Here is a 17,406-nt window from a genome sequence, read left to right as displayed (position 1 = left end):
ATGTTTTATGATTAACGATGATATTTCAACTCATTTGATGTAAAAAAAAAAAAACTGCACTCGTTTCTTGTGTGTAGTACGAAGTGGGCGGTTTTTTGTTTGTGCAGGCGACACCGACTCATGGATTATCAGGACCAGGACAAGAATCCATCTCCATTAGTGGTCAGACATCCGTGCTGGACCGGTTTCAACTCATCCATCTACATATGTTTTTTTTTTGTTTTTTTTCCCCCTCTGGCAGGAGCTGAGCAGCATCAACTACCTGGAGTTGTACCGTGTGGCCGACCTGTTCCACCTCCCCGCCCTGGAGCAGGCGGTGGTGAGCTTCCTGGTGGAGCACCTGTCTGAGCTGAGCCAGAGTCGTCAGGAGGAGGCTCTGCAGCTGCCCTACCGGCTCCTGCGGGAGGTGCTGAAGAGCGACCGCCTCACCTCCCTGAGCGAGGAGGAGATATGGAAGGTAACGGACGAGTGTGTGTGTGTGTGTGTGTGCTCCCGGCAACAGGTTCAAAACAAGGTGACAACTTCTGAAGGGTTGACGTGGATCATAAATTCGGATTAAGTGGACATTTCTTGTGATGTTCTTCCATGAAAATATGAGCCTTAAAAGAAAAAAATAATTTAAATTTGGATATGACGCTTGATTATTAATAATCAGAGTCAATAGCAGCTTAAATATCTTTTTGATGCAGGAATATAAGGATTTATCGTCACAAAAAAACCCCCAGAAACATCAAAAAATGTACATAATTGTAAATGTCTCTTTGTATTCTATTTCACATCTGACTTCTCCAGCTTATAATTGGTGTTGAAGGGAATATAATTTAGTTTAATGAAAAATAAACAGATGCAGATGTAAGAAAACAACTAAAATATCATGAATATGTACTTAAAATATCATCTTTTTTAATTATGTAATGTTAATACTTATAATAAGTCTAAAATAAGTTTTATTTAAATCATAATATTTAAGATAGACAGATAATTTATTGATATACTAAGTAATAAAATGCGTATAATGAGGGATTGGGACAAATTTATAATGTAAGACAGTTAAAGGATATTCAGTTTGACATGTATTTATTTTAAAAACTGTATCATAACTTAAGTCGTTCATTTTTATTAAGTTGTTATTTTCAAACATTTTTAGATCAATGACTCTCAATATGTAGAAATAATGACTTTGTTCAAAAGCTTTGTCCCACACAAGTTGAATTGATTGACAGCTTGAGATCTGAACAAAGGATTCTATTTTTTTTTCACTGACCTGCAGAGTCTGAAGGAGGAACTGAAGAAAAGGAGAATCACGTAAATGCTGAGTCAGACTGACTCCATTCTCCTGTGGTGTTGCATCACGAATCCTTAGATCTACGTCTTTATCATAGATCTAGGTGTGGATGACACTTCAGGGGCCACGATATAATGTGACTGTGAGGAGCCGTTCAGCCAATAAAAATAATTGTTGAAGATCCTTAATATGATACAAAAACACAAAATAAATCCATAAGCAAGTAAGAAAAATTAAAAATAAGCGAAATACACTAAAGTCTGATATAAAAGTACTAATTTCCCCCAAATATTTGATCAATATTCACTTTGGAATGCATGGAAAAAAACCCAAAATCTAAAAGCAAACATTTTTAACGAGTTATAATTAGGGGTGTGGATAACCCAAAATCTGTCGACATGATACGTATCAAAATACAGCGGTAATGATACGATATATTGTGATACTGTAGTAACAAGGATATATTTGTAGTATTGTCAAGTACTTGACTCTGGTGTTGCAGAATTTGTCCAAACATCGGCTTTAAAAGCTGCTGGAGTCGACTGTATCCTCTCGTCCTCAGTCATCGCCTGAATCTCTCGGGATTTCGTTGTTCCTCCAATGTAATGACTGCTGCCATCTAGTGGCCGGAAGTTTAATATCAAACCCAAACATTAAAACGGCATTAATATTTTCATATTCATTTATAATAAATAAAAAATACAAATATTTTACTTTACAACCATCTGTTACCATACTTGTTGTAACTTATTTTGTGTTGAAGCCAAAATATGTCCAAACATCAGCTTTAAAAGCTGCTGGAGTCGACTGTATCCTCTCGTCCTCAGTCATCCCGGGATCTCAGTGGATTTTGCCATGTAGCGTTTGGAAATTTAATCGCCAAAAATCAAAAAAGTCTCTTTATATTTACATGTCGAGTGTAAATAAAACAAATTGAATTGTTTGTTTTGTACACACTTTATTGAAATATAAAACGTGAAATAACTATGATAAATCAAATGATTTGAAAGCAAAAAAAAAATAAAAAATGTATTAATTAATTAATTCAGCACCCTGAAAAAAAGGGATTTTTAAGTGTATTATTATTTCCTACAACCATAGCAATGGGTGAGAATGAATAAAAAAACATCCTAAATAAATAGATAAAGCAGTGGTAAAGAGTCGAAATATGACGTGAAAACTTTAAAAAAAACAACAAAAAACACAAGTAACCAAGAAAAAAAAAAGTTGATAAATAGGCTAATAGTGTAATTCTAGTGTTTTATATACTATATTTTGTGTTTATATACTATATATTTGACAAAACCTGACAAAAACAAAATGATTCACCAGAAGATTTAAGTCAAAACTTATAATATTGACTTAAATTGTTTGTTTGTGGCAAGAAATACCCCAAAAAATTCCCAAAACCAAAGCAATTTAACAAGTCACACTTTAGAGTTAAACTAGTGATTGGTTAAAAAAAAAAATGGTCAGATCATGTAACCGGTGAATTATCTCCAAACTGTCTGGACGTGTGTCCAACTGACCCTGACTGACACTGGACTCACCGAGGTGTGTGTGTGTGTGTGTGTGTAGTGAAGTAAAGCATCTAGTCCGGGGGACGGGTACTTGCCATTTTGACTGTTCATTTGCACCAATCAGCCTGCCCACCCTCGCTCCCTCTCTCTTTCACCTCTCTCGCCCGTCTCTGATTAGGCCCACCGCGGCTCCGCCAGGGGCCCCCAATCCCCCAGCTGTCACTCGGCCGCCCGTCTGATTGAAAACAATCAGGCCTCTGATGGCACAATTACTCTGACCCTTTAACCAGCCGCCGCCGCCATAATCAGTCTCTGATTAGGCTGCTTTGGGCCTCCTTCACTTCGCCCGGAAGGTTAATTTGAGCATCAGACGGAAGCGAGAGGCAAGCGGGGTCCATCGTCCGAGGAGGAGGAGCGACCGGACCGGCCCGTCAATCATCGTCACTCGTCGTTTTTTTCTTCCGAGTCTCCCCCTGCTTTTTTTTTTGGAAATCACATTTTCTCCGGCTTTGTTTTTCCCTCCCGTCTGATGCTCACTCCCTCCATCCTTTCCTTTTATCCTCGCCACACACTTCCTCTTTCTTTTTTTTTTTTTTGGGTTAAGGGAGGGGGAAAGAAGTTGATTTATTCTGTGCCCCGAGGAAGTTACGTGATACAGCGTGACCTTCACTGCTGTAGCGAAAAACGCACAAACACACACTGTCAGACAGAGCGGTGACACACAACAAAAAAAACACAGACTTGGAATCTGGAGCTTGTAATCCATGCGTTTGTGTCTTTCTCGTCTGGAATATTGCGACATTTTTATGTCTTAACCAGGAGGAGCTGTCTCGCCTGCAGTTAATACAGAACCTGCTCTAGTAGGAGAACTCACATTTCTCCTGATCCTAGTCTACCGACTCCTTCAAGAAACATCTTAAGACATTTTTATTCGTGCCGGCTTTTCCTTGATTTTCTGAGACTCCTGTGTTTGACTCAGTGTTGTCTTGACCTTTTAAGTATATATTTTATTGGGTATTGTTTTGATTATTTAAGCGCTTTGTGACCCTGGTCTAAAAAAGCGTTCTACAAATATAAATTACTTACTTACTATAAATGTTTATCTGCAAACGAGTAGTTATCATTTGTTTGGTCACTAGATTTAATGGAATTTTATTACATTTTTTATATCCCATATTTTAGGACATTTTTATTTTTTTTATTTTATTTTATTACATTAATTCTATTTTATCTTATATTGTACCCACACCACAAAAACATCCTAATGCTTTCATAATGCTTTAGTAGTGAAAAATTGTTTTTATTATAGCTTAACATTTTCAAATTTAGCCAAAAATTGTTTTTATTACAGTTGACATTTTTTTGATTATAGTTGAAAATTGTTGGATTATATCTTAAAATTTTCAATTATAGCCGAAAATTGTTTTATTAGTGTTAACATTTTTTTTGATTATAGTTGAAAATTGTTGGATTATATCTTAAAATTTTCAATTATAGCCGAAAATTGTTTTATTACAGTTGACATTTTTTTTGATTATAGTTGAAAATTGTTGGATTATATCTTAAAATTTTCAATTATAGCCGAAAATTGTTTTATTAGAGTTAACATTTTTTTTGATTATAGTTGAAAATTGTTGGATTATATCTTAAAATTTTCAATTATAGCCGAAAATTGTTTTATTACAGTTGACATTTTTTTTGATTATAGTTGGAAATTGTTGGATTATATCTTAAAATTTTCAATTTTAGCTGGAAATTGTTTTATTACAGTTGACATTTTTTTTGATTATAGTTGGAAATTGTTGGATTATATCTTAAAATTTAAATTTTAGCTGGAAATTGTTTTATTACAGTTGACATTTTTTTTTGATAAGAGTTGAAAATTGTTGGATTATATTTTAAAATTTTCAATTTTAGCTGAAAATTGTTTTATTACAGTTAACATTTTTTTGATTATAGTTGAAAATTGTTGGATTATATCTTAAATTTTTCAATTATAGCCGAAAATTGTTTTATTAGAGTTAACATTTTTTTGATTATAGTTGAAAATTGTTGGATTATATCTTAAAATTTTCAATTTTATCTGAAAATTGTTTTATTACAGTAAACATTTTTTTGATTATAGTTGAAAATTGTTGGATTATATCTTAAAATTTTCAATTATAGCCGAAAATTGTTTTATTACAGTTAACATTTTTTTGATTATAGTTGAAAATTGTTGGATTATATCTTAATAGTAAGTAGTAGTGAAAAGTAGTGAAATATGGTTTTGACAGAAATGCCTTAGTATTGAAAAATGGTTTCTATTATAGCTGATAATTGTTAGGTTATAGCTTAAAATTGTCAAATATATTTTTTAAAAACTTGAAAAAAGTGCACAGGTATGGTTGTTTCCAAGTGTTGATGTCAAAAGGCATGTTTGTTTCCGTGATAATCTCCCTCCTCATCATCGCCCACATTCAAACCTCACCACAAATAACCTTCCGCCGCTTCCAAGTTCAATTAAACGGCGTCGACTCTCGCCGGCGTCAGACAAAAGGAGTTCGCCGGTGGATGTTTACCGTCTTTATATCCAATGCCGCTGATTATTAAAAGCATGTCCTCGGCGCCGCGGTAGCCTGTAGGTGTCTTGAAAAAATAATTATGATTAGCGGCACCGCTCGCTTTTTTTTTCCCTTTGTTGGCGTTTAACTCGTTTTTTTTTTTTAATTTTCCAATCTGTTATTCTGACTTTCAAACATCCCACTAATCCACCTGAAGTGACAGTTTCCCAAACATGCTTGAGGAATGAACTGAATCATTAGAGGAGATGATGTATCACTGAGGGTTCGTCACTCTTTGTGGTGCAGAAGGAGCAGCCGCGCAAGACACTTTTTCTTGTTACAAACAATACTTCAAGTGCTAAAAAAGGTATCAGATTATATAGTTTAAATACATATGTTTTTTGATAAAAACACATTGTGGGTGTCAATGCTTGGCGAAGGGTCTTATTTAGTCAATAAACTTAGTTACAGTTTTAACAAGAATATTTTCATTCCAAATGTATAAGATATTTATGGTAGTATATAAGTGGTATTATAAGTAATGTTGAATAGTTAATTCATAATATTAGGATAAAAAAAAAATCTAATTCAATAAACTTTTGACTATATGACCTACATTTTTTTTATTGAATTTAAAAGGCTATGGATTGAAAAGCATAGAATTATGAAAATATATATTTTTATTATTGGTATTAAAATATCAAACTGTATGTGTAAATGAATCCGTTTGAAAATATTGACGTTTTATGATGGATGGATGGATGGATGGATGGATGGATTGAGAGATGGATACATACATGGATGGATGGATGGATGGATGGATAGATGGATGGACAGATGGATGGATAGAAACAGGGACAGATGGATGGATGGATGGATGGATAGATACATGGATGGATAGTTACATGGATGGATGGAAAGTTACATGGATGGATGGATAGATACATGGATGGATGGATAGATGGATGGATTGATGGATGGATAGATACATGATGGATGGATGGATGGATGGATGGATGGATAGAAACAGGGACAGATGGATGGATGGAAAGTTAGATGGATGGATGGATAGATACATGGATGGATGGATAGATGGATGGATGGATGGACGGATGGATGGATGGATTGATGGATGGATAGATACATACATGGATGGATGGATGGATGGATGGATGGATGGATGGATGGATGGATGGATGGATGGATGGATGGATGGATAGAAACATGGACAGATGGATGGATGGATAGAAACATGGACAGATGGATGGATGGATGGATAGAAACATGGACAGATGGATGGATGGATAGATACATGGATGGATGGTTACATGGATGGATGGATAGATACATGGATGGATGGATAGATACATGGATGGATGGATAGATACATGGATGGATGGATAGATACATGGATGGATGGATGGATGGATGGATAGATACATGGATGGATGGATAGTTACATGGATGGATGGATAGATACATGGATGGATGGATAGATACATGGATGGATGGATAGATACATGGATGGATGGATAGATACATGGATGGATGGATGGATGGATGGATGGATAGATACATGGATGGATGGATAGTTACATGGATGGATGGATAGATACATGGATGGATGGATAGATACATGGATGGATGGATAGATACATGAATGGATGGATGAACTTTTTTAATCCCTCTGGAGATCTCTCTCGGAATATTGGGTTTCCAGTTTCCAGCAGACATCATAAAAACTAAAACGAGAACAAAGTGCAAACAAAGAACAAAGGCAAAGGATGACAATTGTAATTATATAGCAAATAGAACAAAAGGAAATAATGCAAAGAAAAAAGGATACAGAGATGAACATAGAATAGAATACATCATACTTTCAACTCTATATTAAAATAAATAATTAAATGCAAATGTCTATAATTTAAAATCCAAATCTGTGACTTCCTGTCTCCACAGTTCGTGGTTCTCTGGTTGGAGCACGACTGTCGCTACCAATACACGGAGGACCTTCTGCAGCACGTCCGCTACGGCCTGATGGACGTGTCCACGCTCCACCACCTGGCCAAGAGTCACCCACTGGTCCAGTCCAGCAACACGGCCGCCGCCCTCCTGGAGGAGGCCCTGGACTACCACGGCGCCACCTTCGCCCAACCCCTCCACCAGTCGTCCCGCACCAGGCCTCGCTTCCAGTCGCTCACCCTCTACATCGCCGGCGGACGCAAGCGCGAGGTGAGCCGCGTCCGCGAGCTACGCTACTTCAACCCGGCGGCGCAGGACCACGTCCGGGTGGCCGGCGGGTCCAACTGGAGCGAGCTGGCGCCGATGCCCACGGGACGGAGCCACCACTGCGTGGCCGTGATGGGGAACTTTCTTTTCGTGGTGGGCGGGGAGGTGGAACACGCCACCGGGAGGACTTGTGCGGTCAGGACCGCGTGTCGGTACGACCCCAGGGCCAACTGGTGGACCGAGATCGCCCCCATGAAGGCCTGCAGAGAACACTTTTTCCTCGGGGCCCTGGGTCAGTACCTGTTTGCGGTCGGGGGCAGGAACGAACTGAGGCAAGTCCTACCTTCGGTGGAGCGGTACTGTCCCAGGAGGAACAAATGGATGTTCGTCCAACCCTTCGACCGTTCGCTGTCCTGTCACGCTGGCTGTGTGGCTGAGAAGCTGCTCTGGGTCTCAGGTGCCTCAACCGTCTATTCTTGCTAAGTGCTGCGGTTATGTTAGCATTAGCTAAGTGCTGTGCTTATGTTAGCATTAGCTAAGTGCTGCATTTACGTTAGCATTAGCTAAGTGCTGCGCTTATTTTAGCATTAGCTAAGTACTGCATTTATGTTAGCATTAGCTAAGTGCTGCATTTATGTTAGCATCAGCTAAGTTCTGCATTTTTGTTAGCATTAGCTAAGTGCTGCGTTTATGTTAGCATTAGCTAAGTACTGCATTTATGTTAGCATTAGCTTAGTGCTGCGCTTATATTAGCATTAGCTAAGTGCTGCGTTTATGTTTGCATTAGCTAAGTGCTGCGTTTATGTTTGCATAAGCTAAGTGCTGTGTTTATGTTAGCATTAGCTAAGTACTGCATTTATGTTAGCATTAGCTAAGTGCTCGTTTATGTTAGCATTAGCTAAGTAAGTAAGTAAGTAATTAAGTGCTGCGTTTATGTTAGCATTAGCTAAGTAAGTAAGTAAGTAAGTAAGTAAGTAATTAAGTGCTGCGTTTATGTTAGCATTAGCTAAGTGCTGGGTCTCAGATGCCTCAATAATCGTATTCTTTATTAATAATTATTGCAAGTGTAAAACCCTCTATTCTTCCAGGCGGTGTGACCAATACAGCTCAGTACCAGAACCGGCTTATGGTGTACGATCCAGACCAGGTAAAAAGTGGACTTTTTTATAACTTAAATTGAATGTAAAAAGATGTGTTTGGAGCCTCTTAGGTGGATCAAACTAGGAGGCAGCGACCAGGGGCCTCAAACTTAAATCACACATGGGGCCAACAACTTGAACACAGTCCAGATTGTGGGCAAATATATATATTTTATGAAATAGTTGGAACCCATTTATGTTGGGGGTGTAAGTAAAGATTTATATACTTGACTATCACAACAGTACTGTGTGCGCAGCTAAAGAAACAATGAAATCCTAGCGATGACTGAGGACGAGAGGATACAGTCGACTCCAGCAGCTTTTAAAGCTGATGTTTGGACATATTTCGGTTTGAAAACAAAAGAAAGTAGTTACGACTTCGCTAAGAGTCATGTGGTTTGTAAATTCTACAACTACCAGAGTCGAGTACTCGACAATACTACACATATATCCTTGTTCCAATTTGGAAAAAGTTAATACCATTGATACGCATTTTGTAAATCAATATTAAGCTAGGGGAGTATTTCAGTGTCATCAGAATATAGAATCGTTTAACATTTCAAATGTTGAAAAATAGGATTTCTTTATGTATAGTTTGATAATATAATTCTCAATAATTAAAAAAATGCATCTTTTAAATGTGATATTATTTCATAGGCTGTTGAATTCAGTAAAAGTTTTCGTATAATAGCGATGATTGGCCTAAAATATCGATCAAGTATTTTCAAGTATTGTCAAATGTTGGTAAAGTGGTACAAACATACATAATATTTGAGTCTTAGAGCCAGAATTCTCCGACATTGCAACATTCACGTGTCAAGTCTCGGTCGCATGTCACTCCAAGAAGAACAAAATGGCAAAAATGATTCAAAAGTTAAACGTCTTTTGAGAGTTTCATTAAAGTAACCAACTAAGGAGAAAACCGGTCTGGAAAATACAGAGTAAATTAGTAGGGATTGACAGAATGAAAAGACAATATCAAAATCAGATGCAGACTTCCTGTTGGTAAATATACAATTTGTTTGGCTGAATGTTTTTGTGCGTCTAAGAAAAACAAGTTTACTGCGTGTAGAAGTGGTGTTATTACTCCATCAAGGGTTTACAAATGTGTTTTTCCATGTAACAATCATGGATCTCTGTGGAACATTAATGCCAACCTTCTGTTCCCTGTGATGAATTACTCAACTGGCAGGTGTCAAGAATCCACTAATTGATTTCACAAGGAAATTAATAGAGAACCTCACTGTTGAGTGTGTGTGTGTGTGTGTGTGTGTGTGTGTGTGTGTGTGTGTGTGTGTGTGTGTGTGCGTGTGTGTGTGTGTGTGTGTGTGTGTGTGTGTGTGTGCGTGTGTATTGTGATCGGAAATGCGATCATAAAGAACGCACCTTTGGGCTTCTGGAAACTTTTTTTAATTTCAGTATAAACGACAGGTTTATTCATGTTCACGTTTATGTTGACATTAGCTAGTGCTGTGTTTATGTTAGCATTAGCTAAGTACTGCGTTTATGTGCGCATTAGCTAAGTGCTGTGTTTATGTTAGCATTAGCTAAGTGTTGCATTTATGTTAGCATTAGCTAAGTGCTGTGTTTATGTTAGTATTAGATAAGTGCTGCATTTATGTTAGCATTAGCTAAGTGCTGCGTTCATGTTATCATTAGCTAAGTACTGCGTTTATTTTACCATTAGCTAAGTATTGTGTTTATGTTAGCATTAATTAAGTATTGCGTTTATCTTAGCTTCAACTAAATTCTGCGTTTATCTTAGCATTAACTCTAGCTGCGATTATGTTAGCATTATCTAAGTACTGCATTTATGTTAGCATTAGCTAAGTGCTTGTTTATGTTGGCATTGGCTAAGTTTTGCGTTTATGTTAGCATTAGCTAAGTAAATAAGTTAGTAAGTAAGTCATTTATATTTATAGAGCACTTTTCTAGACCAGAGCTCGGCATGTGTTAGCATTAGTCAAGGGATGTGTTTATGTTAGCATTAGCTAAATACTGCGTTTATGTTAGCATTAGCTATATGCTGCGCTTATGTTAGCATTAGCTAAGTGCTGTGTTTATGTTAGCATTAGCTAAGTGCTGCGTTTATGTTAGCATTAGCTAAGTGCTGTGTTTATGTTAGTATTAGATAAGTGCTGCATTTATGTTAGCATTAGCTAAGTACTCCGTTTATGTTGGCATTAGCTAAATGCTGCGTTTACGTTAGCATTAGCTAAGTAAATAAGTTAGTAAGTAAGTCATTTATATTTATAGAGCGCTTTTCTAGACCAGAGCTGGGCATGTGTTAGCATTAGTCAAGGGATGTGTTTATGTTAGCATTAGCTAAATACTGCGTTTATGTTAGCATTAGCTATATGCTGCACTTATGTTAGCATTAGCTAAGTGCTGTGTTTATGTTAGCATTAGCTAAATACTGTGTTTATGTTAGCATTAGCTTAGAACTGCATTTATGTTAGCATTAGCTAAGTACTGCGCTTATGTTAGCATTAGCTAAGTGCTGCGCTTATGTTAGCATTAGCTAAGTACTGCAAGAGCGGAGGTACATTTGTGTGTTCATCCATATGGGATTTGTGTTGGTGGAAGCTGAAGACTTGGAAGGAAACAGAGGAAGAGGAGAGAGGGTCTCATTTGTATTCTCTATGAATCTACATTCACCTGCCAGAGCACCAGCAACCCCCCACCCTCTCCACCCTCAACAGATGGCCGCCCGTCAGCTCGCAGCAAACACACACACACACTCTCCGCCTCACACACAAAATAAGCTTCAACACACTCAGTGAAATGATCAGGGATTCTGGGTGTAGACCGGCCAAAACATATGATTAGGAACAGGGAGGGGAGTCATTAGCAGGAAGCAGAGCTCCAGTGTTATTCCTCCAGAAGACGAGCCCACGTCAGTTACCTTCAGGATTCATCCGTGGTCTCCTCGCACCTTCAGGACCAGTGGCTGGCCCGCAGTCCCATGTTGCAGAGGCGGGTCTACCACGTGATGGCGGCGGTGAGGAGGCAGCTCTACGTGCTCGGGGGGAACGACCTGGACTACAACAACGACCGGATCCTGGTGCGACACATCGACTCCTACAGCATGGACCAGGACCAGTGGACCCGCTGCAGCTTCAGCCTCCTCACAGGTGGTACAACAAAATAAAAGTATTTACGTTATAAAATGTACTTAAGCTCCGCCCACTGAAAACACTTTTTTCTGGAGACAAAATCTTGTTATACCATAACCACACCCACTCTGCTGTGATTGGTCAAACATCGATGGTGGTCACCGCGTGCCATCAATCCCAGAAGTCTCCACATCCAAGGGACTTGTTGTACAAACAAAGCGGGTTGTGAATACAGCTAGCTGGAGGAGGAGTGAAGCCATTATTACATCATAATGGACTCTCGTAACCTCTCGTTCGCCGAGATTTCAGACAAGGGTGATTTTTATAACGTAAAAAAGTTTTAAAACATGGTCATGATGAGAGACTTTAGAAGATTAATGACCCTTTTTTGGGAGTTTTGACCCAAGAACCGGCCTATCTAGCAAGTATACTATTGAGGCTTCTGGGTCTTTTATGTTATGGGGTAATAAATAAGTAATAGCTTAAGTTAAAAGTACCTATTTCTGTTTAAGAAAAGAGCAAATAAATAATAATAAATAGTGCCTGCTTAAGACCTAGGCTCCAGGAGGGGGTTTGCGTGATGTCATCTGTGAATTTACAGGGTTATTGTAATACAGAACATAAAAAAAGTTATTTTATATGAGCTTGTATGCAAATGAAAACAAAGTATAGTTTCATCATTTATTAGAAATACAAATTGTAATAAATGCTGGAGCTTTAACTTGTTTATGTTCTGTGTGCAAAATAAATGACATAATATTTTGATTAACATAGACATTGAGAAATGTATCTTGTTAAGTTACAAACAAAGTTCATTACTACTTTAAAACGTAAAAGTAATGTTTAAAAATGTGCTTTCATATTTTCAACTTCATTTAAGAGCCCCCTAGTGGACACCAGTGTCACAACGTATATAAAATTAGAAAAAAAAAAGGGACCGTCAGTCGAGGATTCGTGCCAGCAACTATAAATATTCTCTTGACGACTCATTAGCAGGTTTAAATAGTATTCATCAAGGTGATATTCACACGCTGCGTCGACCAGAAGCTTCTCGCTCAGACCTACCAAGATGGCGACACAGGTTCCCTGCTGGGCGAGTGTAGGCGGTGAGAACAACATAAACACTGAGTCTCTCTCGCAGGAGGTTTCCTGTCTCCACCGACCACGACCACATCGCTTTAATAGTGAACACACGGCACGATCTGAGCCAAGTGTTACAGACGTTTTATGGAAGTATATCAGTGCCATAAGAATATTTTATTTTTTTATTATAATGTTGTTTTTGTTCTTTTAGCATTTAAACATTTTTGGGAATAATTAAATTAAAAGAAATAAGGTGTTTTTTCTTCCAGAGGTCAAAACTATTTTTTTTAAATAATGAAAAAAGTTTTTAGAAAAAATATATATTGAAATAAAAATATATATATATTCTCATTACAATATACAATATATATATCATTACAATATATAGATGTATCCTCAATATTATATATTTTTTATTATTTAAAAAAACGTTTTTACCTAAACACCTTATTTTGTATTTTTGATTTTTTTCTGAAATGTATTTAGAATAAAATGTATTGTAATGAAAATATATATATATTTATATATATTTTCATTTCAAAATTTATAATGTAGTTTTTGTTCTTTTAGCATTTAAACATTTTTGGGAATAATTAAAAAAAAAAAAATAAGGTGTTTTTTCTTCCAGAGGTCAAAACTATTTTTTTTAAATAATGAAAAAAGTTTTTAGAAAAAATATATATTGAAATGAGAATATATATATATATATATATATATATATATATATATATATTCTCATTTCAATATATATTTCGTGGAGCAGAAGGGCAAAAGCTCGCTTGATCTTGTTTTTCATCTTTTTAATATATATATATATATATATATTAAAAAAAACTTTTTTTTAAATAATAATAATAGTTCTATCAAAAATAAAAAAGTAAAGGCTATGGTATAAAGCAAATATTCTTTTTTAATTATTGCAACTACAATATCAAATTATAAAAGTAGAAAAACATTTTTTTTGGGAAATATTCTTTAAAAACAACTGAATTTCAATAAAAAGTATCAAAATTTAAAATGTTTAATTCAACCAGTGTTTTTGTCGTCCGCAGGTCAAAACGAGTCCGGGGTGGCAGTGCACGACGATCGCATCTACGTGGTCGGAGGTTACTCCATCTGGACCAACGAGCCTCTGGCCTGCATCCAGGTGAGACCGAAGAACCTCCAACCAGCGCTGGTCTGATGACGCTTCATGAAGCAGTGTCATTATGTTCAGAGTCCACTAGATGGCGGTCTGTGCTCTTATTTTCCTTTTGTTTTGAACTAGTTTTAATGAAAACATCACATCATTTTTAAAGTGATGGCGCCACCTACTGACCTCTTAACAACATGACACTGTTTCATGAAGCTTCATCAGAACCTCCAGGTGACGTCCAAGACTTCCAACCATCTCCTTCAGCTGATCATGAGCTAGGATTGGAAATAAAAGGAAGTGTTCTTACAGTAACACTTATGTTCCCCTAGAAACTGCAAACAGTCCAGACTAGAAAAACAGTTGAAGGTGTTCAGGGACAGGAGGGTCCAGATAAACCTTCTAAACCGTCTCTCCGCAGCAGAGCTCTTTTCCTCAGTCATCAGGTGGAAAAACGCTTCCACATAAAAGCTGTAAACTGGCCAAAGGTGACCACGGGGCGTCGTTACAGACGAGTGGTCTTGAATCAGGTTCGCCGAACGAGTGCCAACAGTGAGCACCTGTCGACGTGCTGTTAAATACTTCCACACGAGACCTGATCCATCAGGCGAGAGGCCAGTTTGTTCGCGGAACATTCTATAGAGAGATTATAATCTGGCCAAAGACACTTTACATAACATTGAAATTGAATTGAAAGAAGTCAATAGTTATTATATTATGAAATATTTTTAACTTCAGAAGGTGGTAACGACTCTAAAATGACATTAATATGGAATAATGTAATTAAAGAAAATTCTAAATAAATGTTATTATTTTAGGAAAGTTTAATATTCTATTTCCAATAATACAAAAAACTGTTTTAATTCGTAAGCTTTTATATTAAATATAAAGAAGTTTGTATAAAAGTGTCACTACACTTCTAATCATAAATACATTGAAGTAAACATTCAAGTAGCTTTGTAATTAACCCTTGTATTGTCTCAGGGTCAAGGTGACCCGGGCGCCCGAAAACACTGCTTTTTTTACTTATTTACGGGGTTTTTTCCGTATTACTCCCTCTCATTGAACTCAGCTCTGTAGCGGAGTTTTTTTTTTTTAAAAAAGGAAAAAACAATACCTAAGTAACCTTTAAATTAAAAAACAACATATTTCAACTTGATAAACACCGCGCTCATCTCGTCTCACTCCCTCTCATTAAATGCAGCTCCTTAGCTAATTTTAAGTACAACAAAAAACACTCCCCAGTAACATTTAAGAAAAGAAAAAAAAACTTTCCAAAATTTGTAAACACAACTTTGTAAACACTGCTCTTTTTTCTTTTTTTTTACCTCACCTCCTAATATTGTACTCCGCTTGATTAGCAAGTATCTTTTTTCCCTCACTCCCTCTGATTGAACTCAGCTCTGAAGAAGTTTTTTTAAAATTAAAAATGCTTTCCAAGTTGCCTTGTAATTAAAAGAAAACTACTTATATATATATATATATATATATAAAAGCAAAAAAAAAAATGTAAAAAGGCTACTTGTGTTTATATATATATATATATATATATATATATATAAACACAAGTAGCCTTTTTACATTTTTTTTTTTGCTTTTATATATATATATATATATATATATAAAAGTAGTTTTCTTTTAATTACAAGGCAACTTGGAAAGCATTTTTAATTTAAAAAAACTTCTTCAGAGCTGAGTATATATATATATATATATATATATATATATATATATATATATATATAAACACAAGTAGCCTTTTTACATTTTTTTTTTTTTGCTTTTTTCTCACCCCCTCATGTTGAACTCAGCTACGGAGCCGTTTTTTAAATAAATAAAAAAACACTCCCGTAGTAGACTTTACACAAAGAAAAACAACAACTTTACCAAATATCTGTTCTAACTTGATTAACATTTTTCTTTCAATCTCCAAGTAGCCTAGTTCTGCAGTATCCATCAATATAGGAGTAAAAACCTCTAATTCTTGTGATTGAAATAGCTCCGTATAAAACATCTTCTTGAGTTACGGTGACTTCACATGTGCTTTTTTCTTCTTCTTCTTCAGGTGCTGGATTTGAGCCGAGTCGGGAAGGAGGAGGTCTTCTACGGTCCCACTCTGCCCTTCGCCTCCAACGGGATCTCCACGTGTTTCCTCCCGGCGCCTTACTTCACCTGCCCGAACCTCCAGACGCTGCAGGTCCCTCACCACAGGATCGCCGCCGTCTGACGGACCTTCTCGGAACCTTCTGGTCCAAACATGAAAGTCATCGCTTTTGTCGGCCATTTTTATCTTTTTTTTTCTTCTCTGCCATCTCCCCTGAAACGACCAGATGTGGATCATCGAAGGATTTTATCTTAACATTTTAAAAATGATCTTTTGTTTTTTTTTAAATATCTCGTCGCGCTTATAGAGAGAAGTTTCTATTTTAAAACCCAGTTTCTTAACTAAAGTCAAGTCGTTACCAAAATAAAAAAGTTGAAACTTTTGTCAATGGTGTTTTTTTTTTTTTTAAATGACTCAATGATAAAAAAAAAAAATGATAGTAATTGAAATACTTTCTCACCCGGAGATGAAGGTGAAATGATGAGAACATGATAGATTCCTGCGCTGCACTGAAGAGATGGAGAATGATTGACGGGAAATGTCTCTCTGTGATTTTTCGGGAGCGACACTCGTGTGATTAGAGCGAAGATCCTCGTTGGATTGTCAGAGATCGTTCCGGAACGAGCCGTACTTTTCATTTCACTCCTTTTTTTTTTCTTTGGACGGAAAAAAAACTCTTTTTTGGAAAATCCATGGAAGTATATCAGCGTTATTAGAATATTAAATGGCTGAATTTTACATTTAAAATGGTGAAACTTTGATTTTTATTTTAAATTAAAACATAGTTTTTCAGCCAATAAATAATTGAATTCAATCATTTTTATATTGAAAGGTTAAATTCGTTTTTTCTTTTAAATTATTTAATTAAAAAATAAACTTTTAAAATTAATTTGGTTTTATAACACATAGTTACACAATAAAAAGAAAAATTAAATTAATTATTTGAATTTAATCCGTAGCCTTTGAAATGTAATATTAAAATGCAATAATATTAGTAAAATTATATTGAATTTAAAAGGGAGAATAAAATGTATTTTTTCTAAATTTTGAATTAAATCAATTTGAATTAAATCAAGTTAAAGTCAATTTAAATAATAAAAAAGCAAATATACGAGCGTCATCAGAATATTCAATGGTTAAATTTAACATTTCAAATCGTGAATCTTTTAATGTTTTTAAATTAAAACGTAGTTTTTAAGCCAATAAATTATTGAATTCAATCATTTCTATATTGAAAATCTGTTTTATTTTAAAT

The 17,406-nt window shown here is 36.0% G+C and overlaps 1 protein-coding gene across 1 annotated transcript in view; it reads left to right on the top strand.

Moving 5' to 3' along the window:
• The window catches only part of klhl32 (kelch-like family member 32), a 43,227-nt gene extending 26,738 nt beyond the window's left edge, over window positions 1-16,489 (top strand). The window contains exons 6-11 of the mRNA XM_087805355.1: window positions 242-457; window positions 7,308-8,034; window positions 8,666-8,724; window positions 11,658-11,850; window positions 13,968-14,062; window positions 16,113-16,489. Of these exons, the coding sequence (XP_087661481.1) occupies window positions 242-457; window positions 7,308-8,034; window positions 8,666-8,724; window positions 11,658-11,850; window positions 13,968-14,062; window positions 16,113-16,274 (1,452 nt within the window). The 3' untranslated portion in view covers window positions 16,275-16,489. The remainder of the gene's footprint in view (window positions 1-241; window positions 458-7,307; window positions 8,035-8,665; window positions 8,725-11,657; window positions 11,851-13,967; window positions 14,063-16,112) is intronic.
• The last annotated feature ends 917 nt before the right edge of the window (window positions 16,490-17,406 follow it).

The sequence above is a fragment of the Callionymus lyra genome, chromosome 13 (genome assembly GCF_982586985.1).
Source record: "Callionymus lyra chromosome 13, fCalLyr1.hap1.1, whole genome shotgun sequence".
NCBI lineage: Eukaryota > Metazoa > Chordata > Actinopteri > Syngnathiformes > Callionymidae > Callionymus > Callionymus lyra.
The sequence above is the reverse complement of the archived record's forward strand: the minus strand, read 5'-3'. Positions and strand labels throughout refer to the sequence as shown.